The sequence below is a fragment of the Capra hircus genome, chromosome 1 (genome assembly GCF_001704415.2).
Source record: "Capra hircus breed San Clemente chromosome 1, ASM170441v1, whole genome shotgun sequence".
Classification (NCBI taxonomy): Eukaryota; Metazoa; Chordata; class Mammalia; order Artiodactyla; family Bovidae; genus Capra; species Capra hircus.
In genome coordinates, this window is record NC_030808.1 from 106,678,431 (window position 1) to 106,703,828 (window position 25,398).

The 25,398-nt window shown below is 35.8% G+C and overlaps 1 protein-coding gene and 1 pseudogene across 6 annotated transcripts in view; one reads left to right on the forward strand and one right to left on the reverse strand.

Annotated features, from left to right (window-relative positions):
* The window catches only part of IFT80 (intraflagellar transport 80), a 127,517-nt gene that overhangs the window by 65,580 nt on the left and 36,539 nt on the right, over positions 1-25,398 (forward strand). For all 6 annotated transcript variants that reach the window (XM_018048286.1, XM_018048274.1, XM_018048290.1 and 3 more), the window contains 4 exons: positions 5,104-5,283; positions 12,932-13,050; positions 15,857-15,931; positions 22,502-22,665. In XM_018048286.1, the coding sequence (XP_017903775.1) occupies positions 5,104-5,283; positions 12,932-13,050; positions 15,857-15,931; positions 22,502-22,665 (538 nt within the window). The remainder of the gene's footprint in view (positions 1-5,103; positions 5,284-12,931; positions 13,051-15,856; positions 15,932-22,501; positions 22,666-25,398) is intronic.
* LOC102174879 lies at positions 19,460-20,235 on the reverse strand (annotated as a pseudogene).

Genomic DNA, 25,398 nt, shown 5'->3' on the forward strand with positions numbered 1-25,398 from the left:
TCATAGGATCATTATTCATAATAGTAAACAAAGCTGAAAAATGCCTCTCAAATTATGAATGGAGAAACAAAACATGATATATGCATACAATATAATATTACTTGGCAATAAGAAGTAATGAAATACTGATACATGCTACAACATGGATGAACATTAAAAATATTATGTTAAGAGAAATAAGCCAATCATAAAAGATCACATAGTGTATTATTTCATTTACATGAAATGGCCAGAATAGAAAATGAAAGTGGATTAGTGGTTGCCAGGAGCTTGGCGGGGGTGGGGGTGGGGGGCAGGGGGTGGATGGGAATGTCTGCTAATGGGTATGGGTTTCTTTTTGTGGTGATAAACATGTTCTGAAGTTAGTAGTGGTAATGGTTACAACTGTGACTACACTAAAAAACTACTGAATTCTATACTTTAAAAGGGAGAATTTCATAAGTGAAATATATCTCAATAAATTTTAATTTTTTTAATGGAAATTTAAGGGCAAAAGAATGAAAAAAGAAATTTTAAAGCTCATTTGTAACTATTTGCTTTGTGGTATTGATATTGTTATCCTGGGTATTTACTTACATTGATGCTCTTAACTGGGATTTTTGGCCAAGTGAACGGAGATGTGAAGGTTAAGATTGGAGAGGGTAAACAGAAATCCTACATTAATTTCCTGGCTTTGAATTGGAAGTTTAAGTTTGAGTTATTGAAAAAATGTCCTAGTGCTGTCTGTTTTAAAGGCCTAGAAAAGACTTAAATGATCAACTCAGTAACAGTGGACACCCTTAGCATTTGTGGGGGTTTTTTCAGCACCATTTTCCGCATTTCCATAAAGTGAACCATGACTCACTGAAGAAAAGATGGATGCCAGGTGTGGGGCAGGAAATATAAAAATGAGTCTGGAACATTTTGTCCTTGTATCAAGTAAGGAAAGTGATCAAAGACTACAGGATTTTGTCAAATAGTCTAAAGACTAACTGAAAGAGGATCCCACTGGCTAATACTGAGCTAATTGGAACATTATATTGATTGAAACACATCAAACGTTAAAATTAATGAGTTCATGATACTAAGCAATCAGATTTCTTGGTTACCATTTGGAGGTTACAGGGGAACCAACTAGTGTAATAAATGTCTGCTTCCCTGGTGGCTCAGAGGTTAAAGTGTCTGCCTACAATGCAGGAGACCTGGGTTCGATCCCTGGGTCGGGAAGATCCCCTGGAGAAGGAAATGGCAGGAAATGGCAACACACTCCAGTATTCTTGCCTGGAGAATCCCATGGACGGAGGAGCCTGGTGGGCTACAGTCCACTGGGTCGCAAAGAATTGGACACAACTGAGCTACTTCACCCATTACCCAACAATTATTACCTAATGGTTGATTCTTGCCTCATCATACCATCACCTACTGGCTCATTTTTGAGCAAATCCTTGACATATCATTTCACCACTAAATTTTTCAGTAGATATTTAGCTGAAAGTTAGACTGAAAGTCTAGCACAAAGACTTTTTAACATAACTCAATACCGTTGTTAACAGTATAAAAACAATTAACAGTAATTTCTTAATTATCCAGTCACTATTCAAATTTGTATTTTTGAAAGCTAATAATTAATGGGAAATAGTCAAGAATTTATTCTGTGCTTTGATATATGAACTATATCCCAAGGTATCCAAATAGTTGAGAAGATGTTTCTTTTTGTAGAACTATTACAGTTAGTAAGTGAAGAAAGATTGTAAATTACCAGGGAATCCCAAGAAGGATTGTAATATTGCCATTTTGCAGCTGCACATGAATTAGTTCACCTAGGCAATGATCATCATTTCTGACTAACATAAAAAGACATTCAGACATTAAACGCTTTATGCTGGAAGAACACAACATCACTTATGAAGTTTTCTTGCCAAAAAAATCAAACTTGAATCTGATCAAGACTCTAGATCTAACTATCAATTAACAGGAAATAAAGAGGACAGAGTAACATGTTAACCCCACGAGAATGCAGATGGTAAATTCAAGCCTATGGGAATCTACAAGACATGACCCAGTTTCTTCAGCCACAGAAAATTGCAAGGGGAAAGAACATGTGTAAGGGGAACATAGATCAAAAGAAGTCTAACAGACTTCTCAACCAATTATACCTTATTTGTATCTCGATTCCAGCAAACTGAAGGCAAAAAAGGACAACTGGAAAAATTTGAACAGTGACTAGGTGCTTTGATAATATTAAGGAGTTATTGTTCATTGTTTTTAGGTTTAATAATGATATTGAGGTTGGATTTTAAAAAATTTATGTTTTTAGTGATATATACTGACATTCTTCATGATGAAATTATAAATGATATCAGGGATTGCTCAGAAAGATCTGGGCCATGATGGTGGTACACATGAGATAAGAATTACCCATTAGTTGCTAAGTGGAAGCTGAGTAATGAGTGTTCATTATACCAGCCATTTTCAAAGTGTGGTTGCTGGACCAGAAGCTTTAACACCACCTGTGAACTTGTTAGAATGCAAGTACTTTGGCTTCACCCTAGATCTACTAAATCAGAGAGACTGGGGTGGAGCTCAGCAATTTATGTTAACAATCCCTCTTCAGTTCAGTTCAGTTGCTCAGTCGTGTCTGACTCTGCGACTCTGTGGACTCTAAGTAATTCTATAATAATACACATTAAAGTTTGAGAACCACTGCTTTATATTACTCTTCCTAATATACTTTATTTGAAATTCTAATAAGACGTTTCAAAGAAAAAGCTTGATGAATGTAAAAAAATAGATATATAACAAAGAGAAGCTAGTTTAGAGGATAAAGCAAAGGTCATGTAATTTTCTCAAGCGTTAGCAAATGAATTGTCATGGTATTAACAGTGAGCCAACAGCTAATGATAGTCTTAAAGGAAATCATGGGTTTTGCTTTTCTTTTAGAATAGTGTCTCTACATTAAAATCACCTAGAGAACTTTTAAGAACATACCCAGGCTCCACCCAAATTCTAGGTTTAGTTGGTTGCATTTCTGGGTTTTGTGTTTTTTTTTTTTTTTTTAAAGCTTCCCAGATAATTCTAATGTACAACCAGAGTTCAGAACCAGTGTCCTAACTTTACAATGCTTAAGATTCTTGAAGTGCTCGTTAAAAGTTTCCTGAACGAACGTAATGTCCATTGACATAAGAATGGATAAAGATGTGTTTATCTATCTATCATCTATATATCTATCTATATACACAGTGGAATACTGCTTGCTGCTGCTGCTAAGTCACTTTAATCGTGTCCGACTCTGTGCGACCCCATAGGCGGCAGCCCACCAGGCTCCTCCATCCATGGATTTTCCAGGCAAGAGTACTGGAGTGGGGTGCCATTGCCTTCTCCAATGGACTACTACTCAGCCATAAAAATGAGCAAAATAATGCCATTTGCAGAAACATGGATGCAACTAGAGATTATTATACTAAGAGATTATTATACTAAGTGAAGTAAGTCAGGAAGGAAAGACAAATACTGTATGATATCATTTATATGTGGAATCTAAAATACGGCACAAATGAACATATCTACGAAACAGAAGCAGGTTCACAGACAGAGAACCAGCTTGTGGTTGCCAAAGGTAGGGAGGGGGGAGAGGGAAGAACCGGGAGTTTGGAGTTGACAGCTGCAAACTATTACATTTAGAATGGATAAACAAGAAGGTCCTACTGTATAGCACAGAGAACTATATTCAGTATGCCATGATAAACCATAATCAAAATGAATATTAAAAATAGAGTGTATATGTATAACTGAATCACTTTGCTGTACAGTAGAAATTAACACAGCATTGCAAATCAACTGTATTTTAAAGAATAGACTAACAACAAGAAAAAGTTTCTTGGTCCTCTTGCCTCTTAGATTCAATAGGATGATATAGAGCATATAATTGGCATTTCTAACAAGATGACAGATGATATAGATGGTGCTGGCTTGAGCACATTTTGAATAACACTGCCTTCAAAGAAGGGGTAGTTATCAAAGAAAGAGATAAGCATAAGTGAGAGGGATAATCTTCAGGGTTCTTGCTGTTGCTGCTGCTGCTGCTGCTGCTACTGCTACTAGCATCAGTAAATTACATCCAGAGAGACTGCCTAGTTTCTTTCTCGTGGTTAGAAATGCAAATATGCATCCACTGTTCCATGGCTTATTTGGAGAAGAAAAGATACTTAGAGCTTTGAATCTCTTTAAAAGCACAAATGACAAAGGGAATGCAGCCAGTATTTTATAGAAATTTTAAATGGAATATAACTTATAAAAATTTTGAATCTCTATGTTGCACACCTGAAACTAATATTAAGTTAGTAAGATTTTTCTGGGTGGTTGGTTTTTGGGTATTTTTAAAATCATAGTAAGAGTGGAAGAATCGAAAGAAAGTATAAGTAAATTTAGCCAAATCATCCTTTCAGTAAGTGTATATTTCATCCGAAGAATGAAAGAAAATGCATATAATATCATTTTTGTAAAAGTTTTTTTTTCTTACTATCTTATTCACACTGACACGCACAAGAGTTTCATCCAGTTGATGCTTATTGATTTTGCTAGATTGCTTTCTCAAACAGATTCTATAAAATGTCATACTGCACTGTGAATAAAAAAAGGAAAAATCTATTTACTTGTATTTTCATGGTTTAAGATATGTATTAGAGATGCTTTAGTCACATTGTGTGTTTAGTTTCAATATGACAGTTACTAAAATACTGTAGTAAAATTTTAGGTGTAGGGACTGTAGAAATCCTTATGAATTAATAGTAAGATGTCTTTATTTTTTTCCCTCTGGAATGTTTGTATTTACCCATTGAGTATTAACTGCTTAAAAGTGAATCAAATGATGCAAATCGAAATGGTGTGAGTGTTCTGCAGTTCTTAAGAGATTTTATACTCTTATCACATCATGTATTCTACTATGTACTTAGAAAAAAAAAATCATGTCTTTATCTTCCACTCAGTACACTATCATTTTATTAAGAAAAATATTCCTTATTAATTCTGCAGTAAAGACTTGTTCTTTTAAAAAATCATCTTACTATGTTAACATATGCCCAATTTAAAACTTCTTTAAACTATTTTTTGTTCTTTCTTCCCCAGTGGTCATATGCTTTAGAAAAACCCAACACTGGTAGCATATTTAATATTGCATGGTCAATTGATGGCACCCAGATTGCTGGAGCCTGTGGAAATGGACACGTTGTTTTTGCACATGTGGTGGAGCAACGCTGGGAGTGGAAGAATTTTCAAGTAACATTAACTAAAAGAAGGACCATGCAGGTATGATTATGTTTCATAGTTGATTAAATCTGCTTCCTCCCCCCAACATATTCAGTTTACAATACAGAATAAGGAATTATCTTTGTTTATTATGGTGTCATCGACTTGAGGGACATGAGTTTGAGCAAGCTCCAGGGGTTGGTGATGAACAGGGAGGCCTGGCGTGCTGTGGTTCATGGCGTCGCAAAGAGTCAGACATGACTGAGTGACTGAACTGAACTGAATTAAAGCTTCTTAAGGGCATGGTACTATATTTCACTCATCTTTATCTCCCTATGGTGCCTAGCCCAGTGCCTCACATGTAATAAGAGCTTGACAAATATTTTAAAAGTTAGTTGATGAAAGGTAGGAGGAGTCGCCAAAGATGATGTGTTCATGGCAAACCAGCTGCCAAAGTAACGGGAGCTCTACCTTCTTCCCTTTCTTTCTGGTGTCCTTATCAGTTGCCTCTATCTTCAGTATTCAGAATTTAGATGATTGTAATAACTATAAAAATTTGAAAACATACCTTGTGATTTCTTAACTGGGTCTGTTCAAGTATTCTTTAGGCTGAGTATCCAGATTTTAAAATTTGGACAATAGGGTCATTAGTGATAATGATTAGGTAACTTATACGTTTTCTTTATTCTACTTTCTTATTTAAAAAATTTTAAACTTATAGAGAATTTAAAACACCCCAAAATAGAGACAATAATATAATGAATCTCTTTGTACTCATTTCCCAGCCGCAACAACCCTCTGCCCATGATCAAGCCTGCCACATTCATGTCCATATGTACTTTTCCCCTGCCCCAATTATTTTGAAGAAAATTTAGATATCATTTCAACTGCAGAAATTTCAATATATACAACTAAAAGATAAGGACTGTTTCTTTTTTAACAACAGTTTCATTTACTCATTTGGTAACCTACTTGCAATGCCTTGAGCTAGGCAATGGGTGATACAGTTTTGAATAAGACAGATTTGGTTCCTGTTCTCATGGGACCTTCTGGATTAATATGTTGAAATTTTTTTTCATAAATTTATCTCAGATTGATTAAATGAAGGTAAAGAATAAAGAAACAAAAGAAATTTATTGGTCCATGTGAATTCAAGAGATAGACTGATGAGGTGTTATTGGATCCAGAGGCTTAAATAAGGTCAACTGGACTTCCATCCATCACTTTCTCTTCCTGTACTCTCCTTTTTTCTGTATTGGCTTCATTTGTACAAAGGCTGTGTCTCCTTTGGCTTACATTCTACCAACTTCAAGCCCAACAGAAAGAGTGCTTTTCCCTCTAGCCCCCTAGTAATTTCAGCAGAAGTCTCAGCATTGGATTTCATGGGCCAAGTCTGGGTCAAGTATATTTAGCTGGGAGTTGGAGGGAATGGAATCAACCCCATCAAAACCACTTAGTCACTTAGAATAATGGGTATGGTTCCCCAAAGGAAAACCAAGGCATAATTACTAGAAAAGATAGCATTTGATTCTGGGCAGACAGAAACCAACAGCTATCCATATAGTCTATCTTTTAGCTGCTTAGCAACTATAACTATTAGTTATTGATGACTGCCTAATAAATAAACTTAGTGGTTTAAAACAGCAATATTTATTTTCTCTTAGTTTCTTTGGGTCAAGAATCCAGGCATGGCTTAGTAAATCTTCTGACACAGAGTTTCTCACAAGGCTGCAATTAAGGTGTTGGCCAGGGTTTTTAGTAGCACCTGAAGCACCCTCAACTGGAGAGGACTTGCTTCCAAGCTCACCAATATGGTTGTTGGCAGGCTTCCATTTTTCAAGGGCCGTTGAACTGAGGGCCTCAGTTCTTGTTGGCAAATGTCTGGAGGCCTCCCTCAGTTCCTTACATGTAGCCTCTCCACTGGGCAGCTCACAACCTGGCAGCTTTGTGAGAGCAGTTGTGAAGGGCACAGAGCGTGTGAGTGAAACATAAATCAGAGTTCTTTATAACCTCAACTTAGAAGTGTCATCTCATCATTTTAGCCTTTTTCTGATCATTAGAAGTGAGCTATGAGGTCTAATTCACACACAAGTGGAGAGACTTACATAAGGATGTGAATACCAGTAGGTGGAAATCACTAACCCCTTTACAGTCTAGTCACAACACATATTAATGCTTACCCTTATTCATGTATACGTATAATTCAGAAGTGCTCTACTTAACTAATGCAGCTATTCCATTTGCTTTGGAAAGCAAACCCATCCCCTCTAAAAGATGATAACCTAGACTCATCCAACTCATCTAACTCTTTGGTCTGGAAAACTAAATAAATATGAGTTTTAATTATTCTCCTCCTCCCCATCACCTTCCCAATTTATAATGATGAAGGGAATACAGGGCAGCTGGAATGAAAACAATTTGGAGAATGGGTGAAGGAAAAAGCACACTGTGACTACGAGGTCCATAACAAAAGCCCAGCTGGCTAGGAACATCCTGAGAATTCTTTGTTTTAGCACTGAAGTAAAAGCGTGGTTAAGTTGGCAACTCTAGCTTGCCTTTTGGGGAAGATCTCCCACTTGGAAGGATTTCCTTTCTGGAGTCTGTACATTTTAACAGCCCACCCAATAGCAACGATAGCCACAACTTTTTGTTTGCCTGGTTTAGGGTTTCACAGTTTACTTAGAAGCTTTGTAGACTGTTGATTTGTGTTTCATTAACTCAGAAACCAGAGATCATGTTGAGCCCTAATTGTTAACTCTAGACCTTGACCTGACAGTTGCTACCTGGTAATAGGTTTCATTGCCCTAAGACATTACCTGTCTCCCTGGACCTCGGCTTTTATGTGATACAATAACCAAGAGTGAGAAGGTTTCTTAATTTGTGCCTTGTTTCCAGGCTGAATTCTAGCCATATTTCTTTCCAAAAGGAGAGTAGATGTCTTTGCTGGGAGGAAGGGCGTAGAAGGGAAGAAGGTACAGGTGGAAGAGATGAGGCATTCCTTAGGTCTCAAGTTTCTCATTTGCTCTTTCCTGCCACTGTCTCTTGAGCATGGGGCACAGATTTGGCATTTACACAATTTGAACATTGCCATAGTTCAAAATTATTTAATTCTTAGTCACTCTGTCTCCTGTAAAGATAAAAGTTAATGAGAGAGTGTTTTTGATGATTAAATGAGATCATGTATGTAAGACAAAAATATATGGTATCTATTGCTATGGCTATATCTATATTTAGGATTAAATGTGTATTTGGAAATGTGGAAACAGAATTTTCAGACTTAGGTCAGACTGAGGGGTCAAATATTGTGCTCAGGTGAAAGTATTAGGTGATACAAGTATGAATAGGTTAATTCTGCAGCTGACCTGAATTGAAGAGAGCAAATGTGGGTGCATTTTAAAATTCATCACAGGACATTTCTGACGTAGGATTCACCATAACTTTGAAATTATAACAGCAATTATCAGTGTGTCTTTTGTTTGTTATTATGGCCAGGATGTTTTATTGGTGTTCTAGTGTTCCAGATTCACAAAAAAGATAATTCCCCCACGTGAAGCTTTAGACCAATGTGAATTTTAAGAAATCTGTCTGTAATTTGAATAATGACTGAAGCTCATACAATCAGATTTTTTAAATACTGAATTAATTGTCCTAAACCTGTGTTAACAGCCAGTTTATTTCACTGGGTATCATGTTGCAGTAAAGAAACCTCCATAAAACTTCCTTTAGAAACTTTTATTTCATTCCATTAGCTTTCAAATGTTTCTAGGAAAGGATGGCATTATGGATCTTTTAAAAAAGTCTCTGGGAGCTCAGACTTCTGGTGAAAATGGTGTCATCAGTTCATATTTGGAAGGATAAGGCATACATTTGGCTCCAGGGAGATCAATAATTTATGAAATATATTTTTAAAAGATTCATCTCGACTCAAAAACAGGATAAACATCTCTGTGGGCCAGAAATGGAATAAAGAAGCAGAGTATGGCATGAAGTCTCCAAACTGCTTGACTCCTGGTCCAGAAGTGGGGAGGCAGAAGCAGAGCTGAGAGGGTTTCCTGCAGACTAATGGAGCAGAAAGGACTCGAAGATTAGGGGCCTGATCCAGGTCTCTTAAATCAAAGCCTGGGGCCTGGGGTTAGCTCTCTTCTCCCCTTCCTGAAAGAAAAACCTAGAACACTGTAGGCTTTAAAGAGAGACCCACAGGGTCACCACCTTCAGTCATGGCCCTCTTGGTTCTAGGGGGCCCGTCACTTAGATCTAGAGTTGTGCAGTACACAACCTGCAGCACCTACCTGTGGTCTTGCAAACAGAGCTTAGCCTTTTCACTGAAAGTACAGTTCACATTTTTGTCCTAAGTAAAAACTGAATGACTCCTGAGACCAGTGTTTCTCCTTCAGCCTTCATAAGTAGAAGCGTTTTTCTTCATTATGCCAAGAATAACTGGGTCTGGGGGTCATATAGGTGTCTCCTAACCCCTCATTTGAACTGTGGTGTTGGAGAAGACTCTTGAGAGTCCCTTGGACTGCAAGGAGATCCAACCAGTCCATTCTGAAGGAGATCAACCCTGGGATTTCTTTGAAAGGAATGATGCTAAAGCTGAAACTCCAGTACTTTGCCACCTCTGGCGAAGAGTTGACTCATTGGAAAAGACTCTGATGCTAGGAGGGATTGGGGGCAGGAGGAGAAGGGGACAACAGAGGATGAGATGGCCGGATGGCATCATGGACTTGATGAACGTGAGTCTGAGTGAACTCCTGGAGATGGTGATGAACAGGGAGGCCTGGTGAGCTGCGATTCATGGGGTCGCAAAGAGTCGGACACGACTGAGCAACTGAGCTGAACTGAACCCCTCATTGCTGAACCCAGACCACAGTAACTTCTTCCCTAAAGGATTCCAGCTCCTTTGAAGCACCTGCTATCAGACTACTACTCCCTTTTCAGTCATTTCCCACATTCATCAAAGAGTGAAGCAAATGTTATCAGTTCTTTTCCTTTCTCTTTATTAAGACTTAAAAAAAAAGTCCCAAAGATAAGGACTATTTTTATTTTAACATAATCATAGTAAATATTTCACATTTCTCTAGTTGTCTCCTAAGTCTGTCCCATTTCTTTAGCTGTTTTCTAATACATACATTTATGGTTGGTTGGTTTGTGTTAGGAAACAAAGTCCCGCATTACATTTAGTTCATTTTTCTCTTCAGTCTTTTAAAATCTGGATCAATTCCTCATCATTTATGTATTTGTTTGTTTAAGAAACCAAGTCATTTGTTCTTTTGGATTTCCCACATTATTCTGTTTGCATCCTTGTGGTATGAGTACATGTGACATTTTTATTTAGCTCCTCTATTTCCTGTATACTCGTGATTAGATTTAGAGCCTTGATAAATATATAAAGAATACTTTGTACATGATGCTGTGTACTTCCTGTTGCCTCGAGACACATGTCTTCTTATCTCTCTCTTAACTATGATGAGATTGATCAGTGTGTTTAGGTGTTATAAGTCTGATTCACCTGTCATATAGTTTTCCATTAGGTTTTTACTTTAATATTTTTAGCAGTCAAGGATGGTACTTATTTAGAACTGTGTCTTATCAGGAGTTGCATCTTGTGATTCTATCATTCCTTCTACATTTGTTAGCCAAAATCCTTCTATAATAGACTTTGCCTAATCAACTGTTACCCTGAAGTAAGACAAATTCTGATTATTTTCCTTTATTTATCAGTTTTCAAATAATGAGTTCATTTCCTGGCATTCCCAACGAGTTTCTCTGTTGGTGTTGATGATGATGTTATTATAAACTTGCAGATTTAAAAATTTTGGTATATTTCAATCCATTGCAGTCATTATTCTCTTTAATGCTCGAATGGTTCCATCTTTGCCCAGTTGACTCCTGTGTTCATTTGGGATAATTTCAGTAGCTTGCTTGCATTTCTGATAAGATGTTCTAGGTTTTTTATACATTTCCTATTCCAAACTTGGAATCAGCCATTTTTTAAAGAAGGCTTTGTTCCTTTTGGAGGGGAATGCTACCTAGATACCCATGATCCAAGTTCTAGGTATGCTCATTGCTATTGGTTTGATCCTTACTCCTAGATAAAATATACTTTTTGAACAATAAAAATATATCATGAGTATGTACTGAGCTTTCAAGTTCAAATTCAAGATTATGGCGTTTTACTTCTGATTTGTTTTATTTGCAGCACTTTTACAAGAAAATTTTGGTTCCTAAAGACATTAATATATTCTAGAATATACCCTAAAATATAATTTAAAATAATAATCTCAATATTATTGCTGAATATTGTTTTATATTTTTTGTTTTTTTAATATGAATAAATCTATATATCTTCATAGCCTTCCCTTTATAAGATAAAAGGTATCATACTATACATACTATTTGCATCTTGCACTTCTTATTTTACAATGTATTGTGGAGATCACTCCATAGATATTACTCAGTCCTTTTTATAGCTATGTGTTATTCTACTCTGTGAATGTAGTTTATTCAGCCTATCCCTTATTGATACACATGTGGGTTGTTTCCAGTCTTTTGCTATTGCCAGTAATGATGTATGTAGTAAGAGCCTATTTGTATGTTATTTCATAATTTTGCCTGTTTATTTTGGTATAGAATCTAGAAGTAAGATTGCTAGGTCAAGGATTATGTGTGTATATAATTCTGCTATCTCTTGGCATGTGATGACTGATAGGAATAGGAGTTAGGGAATAGGTAATAAAAATATATGCCTTATAAGTACTTTGAGGAAGTACTTGTAAGAAGTTTGACTTTATCTTCCTATTTTTTTCATAGCCTTTTATTCTTCATTAATGCTATAATTGTCATATCAATTTAGAAAGATGATAATATTTTGATGGAAATTTAGAGAAGTATTAACTTCTAGGTATAATTAATCTCTTTCAATTTTTTACCTCTTTATTTAATATCTTCTGGTATTAACCAGAGATTTCATAAATTTGTCTTGCCCAATGTATTTTTTAATTTGTTGTAGGTTATCTGTCAATTTCAAAATTTTTGGCTGGTATTGCCAAACTTTAAAATCCTTGTAAACTTTATTCAGTCAACAAACTTTTATAACAGTTTTGACTATCATCGGCACATCTCTGTTAGTTGGTGCTTAGTTTTCTTATATGTTATCTCTGTGTTTTTACATATGGAAACATTTTCCACCCCTCTGTATAGGTTGGCTTCTTCACTATGCAGTCAGTTTCTTTACTAACACCTCCTACTCCACTTTTGATTTTTGAAGTTATTATATCTCTTTTTTAGAACTTAAATTTTAAAGTAAAACCTAGCCATAGAAAGAGGTATTCTCACTATTTTGAGCAGAAATCATCTGATCTCTTTCCAGCTCCTATAAGCTATACTTCTTTGACTATATACTTCACTGTTCTAACACTGTACCACTGGTACATCATACACGTTGGCTTTCAGATTAAAAATCTCTATAGACCATTTTCTACTAATTTCTAACTTTTCTGTATCTATACTTTTGTTGGTCAATTTTTGTACCCAAATATGATATCTTATGCCTGGTTCCTATTAAATTCTTCTTTCTATGGTTAGATAGCAAGAATGCCTTTTAATTTTTTTTCTTTTTTGGTGTGTTTCAGAATCTTGCTAACTTATCTAATTAAAAGTTTGATGTATTTTAATGTTGTTCGTTGGTATTTCCTTTTTCCTTGTTTAGGTTCGTAATGTTCTTAATGATGCAGTGGATTTACTGGAATTCCGTGATAGAGTCATTAAAGCCTCTTTGAACTATGCACACTTAGTTGTTTCAACATCTCTTCAGTGTTATGTGTTCTCGTAAGCATCTTGCGTTTCTTTAAAATCTAGAGTTTTGTCTATGAAAAAAAATTATTTTCCAGCTGTCATATTAACATGGTTTGGCTTAAACTTAACTTTCTCAAAAACGTCGCCTATCTTGAACTTACTCCTAACTGAAGAGTGATAAAAAGTGAGCTATGAGCAGAGAAAATAGATATAATAGTTGTGCATCAAAGGTTAATAATCACTTTTATAATACAAAATACCTTCTCTGGGATAATGCTTGCTCTTATTTTACTCATAGCTCAAGGACTTTAGTATACTTTTGTTTCAAAGCCCAGAGAAGTTTAGAAGCATCTGATAAATGGTATGAAAAGGAATCACCTAACCACTGGCAGAGAGGACAGCTTACAGCCTGACAGCAGGCTGAAAGATGTTCAGTAAGGACACAAGGAGGTGTTCAGGCTTAATATCATAGCCCAGGGTAATCATAAATGTTCATATTGATAGTCCAGAGTTGTCCAGAAATGATGAAAGAAAATATTCAGTATACTTTGTATTGGGCTTCCCCGGTGGGAAATTGCAAAATTACTGAAATTTAAGACATAATGTTTGAATCTGAAAGATTGCTATCATTATTACTTGTATTAGAGAGGTTGCCTTTTAAAATATTTACCAAAGGTTTAGAAGCTGTTATTTAAGTTTTTTCTCAGTCTACCTTTCTCACACCAGTTAATACGTATCAAAATATTAAATTGCTTTTCTTTTCTGATTTAACATTTCTTCCCCTCTCTTGTTGGCAAGACATTCACTAAGGTACAAAATATTTATTAAAGTGTAAATGAAGTAGTACTGAGAGCCATCATACCAAAATATATTTCATTAAATTATTATAAAGATACCTGGTATTTTAGATAATAACAACCATTCTTTACTGAGCACTGTTATACTATCTTTTATGTTCATGATCTGATTTACTCTATGTGTTGAATATTATTATTATTCCCATTTTACAAAGTGAAGAAACTGAAGGATGCAGAGGTAATTAAATATTAATAATACCCTGGGCCAAACTACTTAACTTCTTTACTAAAGGAAGAGCTGAGATTTGAATCCAAGTTCCTAATAACAGTTGTTCCTTTTTTAGTAATAAAAATATAATTTAAAAAATAAACCTGCAAACAATATACTGGTTTATATGGAAAGAAGTTCCAAAGAAAATCACATATGAGCATTCTATGTTAAATTTTCACTTGATTTCTCAAATAGTTATATAGAAAATTCCCTTCTGATCAACATTTAGTTTAAGGAGTTTATATCTCCATGACATGTGTATGTATCTTAGTTGTCAAGAATCTCAGATATTTTGTAAGGGGACATGGGCAAAAAACCCTCATACTCACTGTTCTTTTTAGCTCTCTTGCCAAAGAATGAAGGTTAATTCTAATGACTGCATAAATGAAGCATGTGTGATATTTTTTCTAAACTACAAAAGTACATAGCTTTATCATACCTGTTATCCTCAGACTTGCTAATTATTAGTAGCAGTTTATTCACTATTTGGCTTTATGCATGCATTTACTTACTGAAATGGGTATCAGGCTCTGCATTAGCCACAATTAATTTCAAGCAATGTGCCTGCTTACTGCAACCTTTCCCTTCCCCCATCTTCTGGATCTGCATATGAGATTTAAAGAATTAGATTTAAAGAATTAGTTCTATGAAAGTAATTGAAAGAAGTTTAGAATATATAGGCATAATAAAACATTTTAAACTATCAAGCAACTTTGATTATTTGAGGATGAGTTTTTCAGTTTGTAATGTCCTTTCTGCCCATCCCTATCTTTGAATTAAACTACATCATGAAACTCATAGGAGTTATTTGTTCATTTGTTTTATCCACTTGTTCAGTAAGCATAGTCATAGCTTACTTGTATATAGAATTTTACGGTTACAGACTGTTTCACAGAAATCTTCATTTGCTCAACACTTACACTGGGAGACCAATAGGAAAAGTGATCATGTTATTGTTATTATAGTTTTTGTTCAGTATCTGCTACACAATAGGCAGTTAATTAGACACTTTAGGTAAGATATTATTATCACCATTTTACAAATAATGAAACTGTTGTTTAGGAGGTTAAGCTTATTAAGATCATAAGGCTGACAGGTAGTGAAACCAGATTTCTAATCCTGATCTGTCTAGCCAAAACCCCATCCTCTCAAGAGGGAGGGGACATACGTATACTTATGGCTGATTTATGTTGATGTATGGCAGAAACCAATATAATATTGTAAAGCAATTATCTCTCAATTAAAAATAAATAAATTAAAAAAAGAATGTTCATAGCATCACAATTCATAAGAATCAAAACCTGAAATCAACCAACTGTCCATCAACATTAGAATAGATAAACAAACTGTGTCATGTCCATGCAATAAAATATTACATAATAATGACCAAAAATAAAACCCCATCCTCTTTTTACTATGCTATGCTGCTGCTATTTTTCAAAAGAGAAACATTAGATGACATGCTCAAATCACAGAGCTAATAAATGACAGAACATGAACTTATGATTCCTCAGTTCACAAGTTGTGGTTCCTAGAATAAATATTTATGGAGTACTTACTATGTGCTAGGTGCTGGGAACACAGACTCCACTTTCTAGTCAGGTATACAGATGTGTAAGTGAATAATTTCAGAACAACGCACTAAGCGCTATAATAGAATGATAGACAGAGTTACTGTGAAACTAAAGATGCTTTGTTTAAAATGAGTACCCATCTACTTATTAAAAAGTATTTTAAGTGTAAATAAGTATCCATTTTATTTGTCTTTCAGTACAAAGAACTGGAATACACCACTTATATTTGATCTCAAGGAAGGAACTGTTAGTTTAATTCTGCAAGCAGAAAGGTAATTTATTTATCATGTTTCACTACTGAATTTGGGATTAAAATATTTTAAATTGCAGTAAAGTACTCTTTAAAGTATGCCATTTACAGGATGGTATGTTCTGAAATCACTGGTACACCGGAATCAATCTGTTTCTTCTATTATTTTAAAAGAAAAGAAAAAGTAAGAGAATAAACTCTTAGATCAGTAGTTCTAAAACTCTCTGGTCTCAAAATTTCTTTACATCCTTAAAGTTATTGAGGTCTATATGTGGGTTATATGTGTTGGCCTTTACTATGCTAGAAATCCTTCAAGCAAGGGCTCAACATTACGTGAACTGAGAACTTCCAGATGCATAAGCTAGATTTAGACAAGGCAGAGGAACTAGAGATCAAATTGCCAACATCCATTGGATCATGGAAAAAGCAAGAGAATTCCAGAAAAACATCTACTTCTGCTTCATTGACTATGCTAAAGCCTTTGACCATGTGGATTCCAACAAACTGTGGAAAATTCTTAAAGAGATGGGAATACTGGACTATCATAACTTGTTTCCTAAGAAACTTGTTATGTGGGACAAGAAGCAACAGTTAGAACCAGACATGGAACAGCAGACTGGTTCAAAATTGGAAAGGAGTCTGTCAAACCTGTATATTGTCAACCTGCTTATTTAACTTATATTCAGAGTATTTCAACCAGAATGCCAGGCTGGGTGAATCACAAGCCGGAATCAAGATTGCTGGGAGAAATATCAATAACCTCAGATGTGCAGATGATACCACCCTAATGGCAGAAAGCAAGGGAACTGAAGAGCCTCTTGATGAAAGTGAAAGAGGAGAGTGAAAAAGCTGGCTTAAACCTCAACATTCAAAAAACTAAGATCCTAACATCTGGTTCCATCACTTTTTGGCAAATAGATGGGGGGAAAATGGAAACAGTGGCAGATTTTATTTTCTTAGGCTCCAAAATCACTGCAGATGGTGACTACAAGCCATGAAATTAAACGACTCTTGCTCCTTGGAAGGAAAATTATGACAAATCTAGACAGTGTATTAAAAAGCAAAGACATCACTTTGCTGACAAAGATCCATATAGTCAAAGCTATGGTTTTTCCATTAGTCATGTGCAGATGTGAGAGTTGGACCATAATGAAGGCTGAGCACCAAAGAATTGATGCTTTTGAACTGTGGTGCTAGAGAAGACTCTTTAGAGTCCCTTGGACAGCAAGGAGATCAAACCAGTCAATCCTAAAGGAAATCAACCCTGAATAGCCATTGGAAGGACTTACGCTAAACCTGAAACTATTAATACTTTGGCCTCCTGATATGAAGAGTCAACTCATTGGAAAAGACCTTAAAGCTGGGAAAGATTGAGGACAGAAGGAGGAGGGGGCAACAGAGGATGGCATTACTGACTCAGTGGACTTGAATCTGAGCAAACTCTGGGAGATAGTGAAGGACAGGGGAGCTTGGCATGATGCAGTCTGTGGGGTCACAAAGAATCAAACATGACTTAGTAACTGAACAAGAACAAAATACCAGAAAGTAAAATTGAGAGATTTAAAAGGTATCAATTTATTATAAATGATAAGAATAAACTTATTACAAGTAAACATCAGTAATGAGAGAATGACAGTGAAACAGGCAAATTACTATAACATAGTTTTGACCTCATTGTTCCCATATTTTCTGTCTTGTATTTGTTTTAAAATACTGATTGAAGTTCATTCATTTTATGAGGCACTACTAGGCTGTGATCTGGAGTTTGAAAAACAATATTCTCTACCAAGACTTTGTGTGTACATGACTGAGAAACTCTGGGCCAATTAACTGGAGTAAATTAGTAATAGCTATTACTCAGGAACCCACATTTTCCCATGAAAATGATTAATCAATCTGTCACGTACAGTGGTACCCTACTGAATCAGAGGTCAGAGTTAGAAAGTTAAACTTGATAAAAGCAGGAAAAAAGCATGAAAATATAATCTGCAATTACTTAAGATTGATACCCATGAAATCTTTTCACTAAAAAGATTTATTACCTCATTCCTTTAATCACCATTTAGGCAGCTCTTGAGAGTGTTATTATCAGGTTTTCTAGGCCATTTGTTGTTGTGTAGTTGCTAGATTGTGTCTGACTCTTTTGCGACCCTTACGCACCACAGCCTGCCAGGCTCCTCTGTCCATGGGATTTCCCAGGCAAGAATGCTGGAGTGGATTGCCATTTCCTACTCTGAGATATTTTCCCAACCCAGGGATTGAACTTGTGTCTCCTGCATCTCCTGCATTGGCAGGTGGATTCATTACCACTGCCCTACCTGGGAAGCCCATAACCTTCTACAAATAGCCAGATAATGAATGCTGGTGGGCTGTTAGAATCTGGCACAATGACAGGAAGAAAATGACTGTTGGCAAGGGAGCATGGAGAAAAACTAATGGCATAGAGCCTTTTTGTTTGAAACACAACTTTATTCTGATTTTAAACGAAAAAGAATGGGAATGACAGTAACAAACAAGATTCCACCTCTCAATATTGTCATGTGACTGTAGCAGTCTTATATTTGAAACTCAAGGAGGAAACAACTATGTTCTGAAACACTTATTTAGGTCCAAAAAATGCAGGTGTTTTTTTTTTAAAAACTGCCATATTCACTTGAAAGCCCATCCATCTCCTTCCGCATCCAAGGATTAAACACATGTTCTTCTTCAGTTCAGTTCAGTCACTCAGTCGTGTCCGACTCTTTGCAGTCCCATGAATCGCAGCATGCCAGGCCTCCCTGTCCATCACCATCTCCCAGAGTTCACTCAGACTCACGTTCATCGAGTCAGTGATGCCATCCAGCCATCTCATCCTCTGTTGTCCCCTTCTCCTCCTGCCCCCAATCCCTCCCAGCATCAAAGTCTTTTCCAATGAGTCAACTCTTCACATGAGGTGGCCAAAGTACTGGAGTTTCAGCTTCAGCATCATCCCTTCCAAAGAAATCCCAGGGCTGATCTCCTTTAGAATGGACTGGTTGGATCTCCTTGCAGTCCAAGGGACTCTCAAGAGTCTGCTCCAACTTTCTTCACAGTCCATACATGACCACATCCATACATGACCACAGGAAAAACCATAGCCTTGACTGGACGGACCTTTGTTGGCAAAGTAATGTCTCTGCTTTTCAAATGCTCTCTAGGTTGGTCATAAATTTTCTTCCAAGGAGTAAGCGTCTTTTAATTTCATGGCTGCAGTCACCATCTGCAGTGATTTTGGAGCCCAAAAAATAAAGTCTGGCACTGTTTCCACTGTTTCCCCGTCTATTTCCCATGAAGTGATGGGACTAGATGCCATGATCTTCGTTTTCTGAATGTTGAGCTTTAAGCCAACTTTTTCACTCTCCACTTTCACATTCATCAAAAGGCTTTTTAGTTCCTCTTCACTTTCTGCCATAAGGGTGGTATCATCTGCATATCTGAGGTTATTGATATTTCTCCCGGCAATCTTGATTCCAGCTTGTGCTTCTTCCAGCCCAGTGTTCTTAGCTATATAATAAAGTGGCAAACACGCTGCATCACTGACATCACAAGACAGTTGCCTATAAAACTAGACTTCTGACACTGGGCTCCAGCTTCACTTTCTCACAGGTCATCATCTTCACCTGGGAGAGCAGTTGTCTGAGCAACCTCTAAATCATGCCCGTGCTGTGCTGCCAAGACCGGGGCCATGACCACCTCTGGCGGGGCAAGAGCAGGCATGGCAACAAACTCCAAGTTAGGGTCTCTGATCAGTTTTCTAGCAAACCACAGGAAGGGCTTTTCAAAGTTATAGTTACTTTTGGCAGAAATGTCATACTACTGAAGATTCTTCTTGCAGTGGAAGACAATTGACTTTTCCTTAACCTTTCTGTCCTTAATATCCACTTGGTTGCCACACAACACAGTCGGGATGTTCTCACACACTCATACCAGATCTCTGTGCCAGTTAGGCACATTCTTGTCAGTTAACTCTCGATGTTACATCAAACATTATAATGGCACACTGAGCTTGTATATAATAGCCATCTCTCAGTCCACCAAGCTTCTCCTGACCAGCTGTATCCCATACACTGAACTTAATTGGTCCTCTGTTGGTATGGAACACAAGAGGATGGACCTTAACACCCAAGGTAGCCACATCTCAAATTCACCAGTCAGATGACATTTCATGAATGTAGTTTTTCCAGTACCACCATCACCAACCAAAACAAGTTTGAACTGAACTTGGGGCTCTCATTGGGCAGCCATTTCAGTGTTACTTCCAGAAGTGTGTCTCTGCCCGTCTGACTAAGGGCTGGAAAGATGGCGGAAGCATAGCACCAACAGATTCTCCTAAGTATCAAAGCTATCAGTTGCACAGTTGCTGAAGAGTATGATCATCATATTGATGACCCTGAGTGATCAAGAAAATAATTGCATCAGATTTTCTACCAGGTGTTTAATGATATTGACCCAGTGATTGACTGATTGATTGATATGATAAATTTTGCAAACAAAAAGACATCTTTGCTAGTTAAAAGGTAAGATGTCAGCTATCTAAAAAACCATAATTTTGAAATTCTTTTTTACTTGAATAGTTCCAAATTTATTTCTTTATACAGTATTTATAAATGCATATTGAATATGCTCTTAGTAAAGTCATATGTTAATAGCATAAATGATTAGATAATTAAAGAATATTTTATTTACTAACCATTGCTGGCCATATCTGTACATTAGAAATGTTTGCCCCTTGGAATGGTGTTTATTCACAGGAAGTTAAAACTTTAGTGTGTTGTTTAGAAGAGAAAATGCTTTTATAACTGAGACAAAAAAAGAGTATATACTAGTATGATGTGTCACTTGTCAACATTAGCAAATATTGTTTTCATAATGTGTAAGGGCCAAATCCTTCAGTTAAATAAACCACGCAGCAGTACTCAAGTATTCATTAAATTCAAGTGTACATTTTTGGTATTCATTGTATACTAACTTTTGTTTGTCTTGATGTTTATTTCCTAATGGTTTCCACAGCAAAAAGGAACAGTTAGCAATTCTTGAATCAAGAAATAGTTCTGGGGAATTCCCTGGACATCCAGTGGTTAGGATTTGGCTGTTTCACTGCTGAGGGCCCGGGTTCAATCCCTAGTTGGAGAACTAAGATACCATAAGCTGGATGGTGTGATCCAAAAAAAAGAAAAGTTCTGAATCAAGGATATTAATAGCTTGAACATAAAGTTTTAAGAAGTAATAATATGTTCAGCTTTGAAGAAACAGACTCTCCCATATAGCAATAGTATGAGTGTAAATCAGTAAACCTTTTAAAGGGGAGTTTAACAACATATGTTAAATTTTTAAAAGTATATGCCCTTCAATCCAATTATTGCATTTTTAGGATTTATATTAAGGAAATAAGCAATGTAAACATACAGAGATGTGTATATACCTTAGACATTCTTTAAGAGTGAATAATTTGAAATAAAATAAATGTCCATCAAGAAAGAGTTAAGTTCTAGCCATACTTTGCCATAAGTTATCTCTACAGAGGTAAGAAGATTGCAAGAGATCTTTTACTTTCTCTGTATTATTTGAATTGTTTTTTTTGTAATGTTCTTAAAATTTCAAAGGAAAAAATAACAGCCATAAAATGTTTACATTTTGACTTAAAAAATAAACATGGAGAAGGAAATGGCAACCTACTCCAGTATTCTTGCCTGGAGAATCCCAGGGACGAGGGAGCCTGGTGGGCTGCTGTCTGTGGGGTCACGCAGAGTCGGACACGACTGAAGCGACTTAGCAGCAGCAGCAATTATAGCTACATTTAATAGCCATTTAATCAGTCTTGATCAACTTATATTTTGAAAGCCCTCCAATAACTGAAAAAATGAACAGTCTAATGACTGAGTAACATACTTTAAAAATAAATAAATAAACAACACAGGATACTATGTCTTGAATAGAGCTGTCATCACAGCAAATGAACCCAACTACCTGATACTAAAAACAGATTTTTAGATATGAATACATTTATTCATGGTTACGGTATTGTTTTAAAATCAAAGCTTCTTATTTTAATCAATACTCATTCTGATGTTAATTTTTGAGTCGTTTTCACTGTTTAATAAGACTCTGCCTAGTATTTAATCTAATACTGTAATGATCCTTAGCATAATCTTTTATTGTCAAATATGTGTTAATACTGTTTCATAAAACAAATAGCATCTGTCATTAAAAGATTCACTGAATTGTAAATTACATGATTTTTTTTATTGCTTTAGTATAGATATGCTTCTTTAGGAAAGGAAATGAATTATAATTATAATATTAAAGGAATCAAAACTTTATAAGGTGGTGATTATGGACATTTTCATTTTTCTTTTCCTACCTCCATCAAAAAACAAAAACCTAGGAAACAAATCAAAACAACGAAATGTTGACTTTTCGAGTTGTTTTTATATTTCATTCTTTATATATCTATGTCTTATTATTGTTTTAATTGAAGATTTAGATATTTCCAAAGCATAAAATATTTTCTAATATAAAAATGAAATTATAGTATATCCTACTTGAGAATACATCTTTATTCTGTATTTTTTAGACATTTTCTTCTTGTAGATGGTGGTGGTATCTATTTATATTCTTATGAAGGGCGCTTCCTTTCCTCTCCAAAATTTCCTGGAATGAGAACAGATATTCTAAATGCACAGACTGTCTCTCTGAGTAATGATACCATAGCAATAAAAGACAAAGCTGATGAAAAAAGTAAGTGCATTTTTATAATTTTCAATGAAATTTATTAAAATTTTCATCAATTGACTTTCATTTTCTCATCTATTAATATGTTGACTTTATATGGAAGAATGTTGAGCTTTCTAATTTGTCCTAATCATGAATTAAAGAACTAAAGTTGTCGTATTATTTCCAGTTGATGGAACAAATAAATATTGTCACAACATAAAAGCTTAGTGATAAGAAGTAAATCTATATATTCAGCAGCTGTTCAGTAATAGTTTTAATTCAAGACTGTGAGTCCTAAAAATGTATGTTAATTTTTAAGTTTATTGAAAGTATTTCCTTTTTCTTTATTTAGTAACATAGTAAATATTGTGCTTCATGGTACTATTTATTTTGCTTATATATATTCATGTATTTTTTATACTTACATATTTTTAAACTAAAGAAGTAGGAGAAAGTTACAAATAATTTTTGATTTTCATATAAAAATTTAGGCCACATTACTGTTTATAAATAAATTTAAGTATGTCAGGAGTTATAGAATGCCACAATATGAGTAAAACTGTTTTCTTAAGGCAATGCTGTATCATAACATGTATCCAGCAAATAATAATGAGTGCTTCCTGTGTGCCAGGTAGTCTTCTAGAAGTTGAGGATATAAAAGTGCATTAAGAAAAACAGATAATCAAGCAAATATAGTCAACTAATGACACATGCTGTGAAGAAAATTCATGCAGGGTGAGGGCATAGAGAATTCTAGAGCTGGGGCAGGGCAGTGACTATAGGAAAAGCAAATGCAAGGGTGGGAATGATTGGTACTTAAAAGAAACAAGGCTTTATGACTAGGTCAACATGAACTAAGCAGAGTGTGATAGAAGACACAAAGTTAGATAAGTAGCAGCCAGATCATGTAAAGACTTGGCCATGGTAAAGATGCTGGCATGAGAGAGTGAAGACAAGCATATTATCCTAAAAATTTTCCTGGGTGAATGAAGGATGGGGAACGAGGAAGTTTTGAGTAGGTCACACAAACCCAGAGTTCTGTTTTTGTCATGATAAGTTTAAATACTTTCTAGACGTCCAAGAGGGGTTGGAGAGGAAACAAGGAAATAAACAAATCCAGGGCTCAGGAGAGAGTTGGAGATGAGATATGAATCTGGGAGTCATTGATGTGTAGATGGTGCCATGGCATGAAGTCACCTAGAAAGTGAATATAGACAGAGAAGACCAGTGGCTGAGCACATCAATATTTAGAAATGAGTAAGAGGAAAAAGAACTAATGAGGTGAGAGTGAGAGTGTGGTATCCTTAAAGCCTAGTGGTAAGATACAGAATAATTGTTCTTCTCTGTTAATACATATTGGGCTAAATATTCATTACTGTGACATGTTAAAAAAAGGTATGACCTGGCTGTTAATCTTGTTAGTTCATGGAACACCTAATTTTGGAGCTAGAAAACTGTCCCACTTTTAAATTGTCAGTACTTTCAGATAGCATCTCCTCTCATTCTGGTAGAAAAGATAATTCTAAACAGAGCTATTATTGTCTCTCTTTATGCCTCAGGCGTTCTCTGAGAGAGGGCATTTGGTAATTGTTTTGTTTTTAAAGGACTTCCCTCCTGTCTAAAAGAGAGGAAAGAGAATGAAATGAAATGAAATAAAGCAGAATCTAGACAGCAGACAGATTTAAGATGGGTGTGTAATTGTTAATAATTTGGAAGTCAGATTTTTGTCTTCAGTGAACTTAAATTTGAAAATCCCAGTGATCACTATGAAGTTTCTATACTTTACTTATTCAACATAACATATTTTAGATGGAAGCTGTAATAAGGTATGTATGTTTCCAACTGAATTTACCTTATTCTGAATTTTCCTATAGTTAATTCACATCTGAAACATATTTCATTATCATTTAAGCCATTGATAATTCATAGAATTTTAGAGCCAAAAAGAATTATGAACATTTTCGGAATTATAGATTTACACGCAAATAAATTACTTACATAAACTTTGTTGAACAAAATAATCATGTTATATCATCCTGCCATAAACAGAAAATTTTAAAAACTAAAACTAAAATTATTGTAGAACTGATAGAAAAATGAGAAGGAAAATAGTTTTCTTTTTTTTTAAAGAAACTAGTAATTACTGAAGGCTAGATAGAAGGCAATGGCAACCCACTCCAGTACTCTTGCCTGGAAAATCCCATAGACGGAGGAGCCTGGTAGGCTGCAGTCCATGGGGTCGCTAAGGGTCGGACACGACCAAGCGACTTCACTTTCACTTTTCACTTTCATGCATTGGAGAAGGAAATGGCGACCCACTCCAGTTTCTTGCCTGGAGAATCCCAGGGACAGGGGAGCCTAGTGGGCTGCCGTCTGTGGGGTCGCACAGGATTAGACACAACTGAAGCGACTTAGCAGCAGCAGCAGCAGATAGAGATATACGCTAATAATAGAAAGCGCAATTGAAGTACCTGGAATCTTCAACCTGTAAAAATTTTCTTTCAAGAGGACTATTCATGTATGAAATCAGTGGTTCCTTCCTGACTTGGGAGTTCCTTTATAGGCAGGGTTCTTTGAACCAGGCCTAGTGGTCTTACGTTATAAACAGTCAGTTTAGTAGGTGCTCAATTAATGTGTGTTAAGTGCATTTGATTATGATTAAGGAGTAGAGGCACATATGATTAGGGTAGGTACTCCTTATGATTAAGGAATAAGAGTATTGCTTTTGCTTCTTCTCCTCATCCACCTTGCACGGAT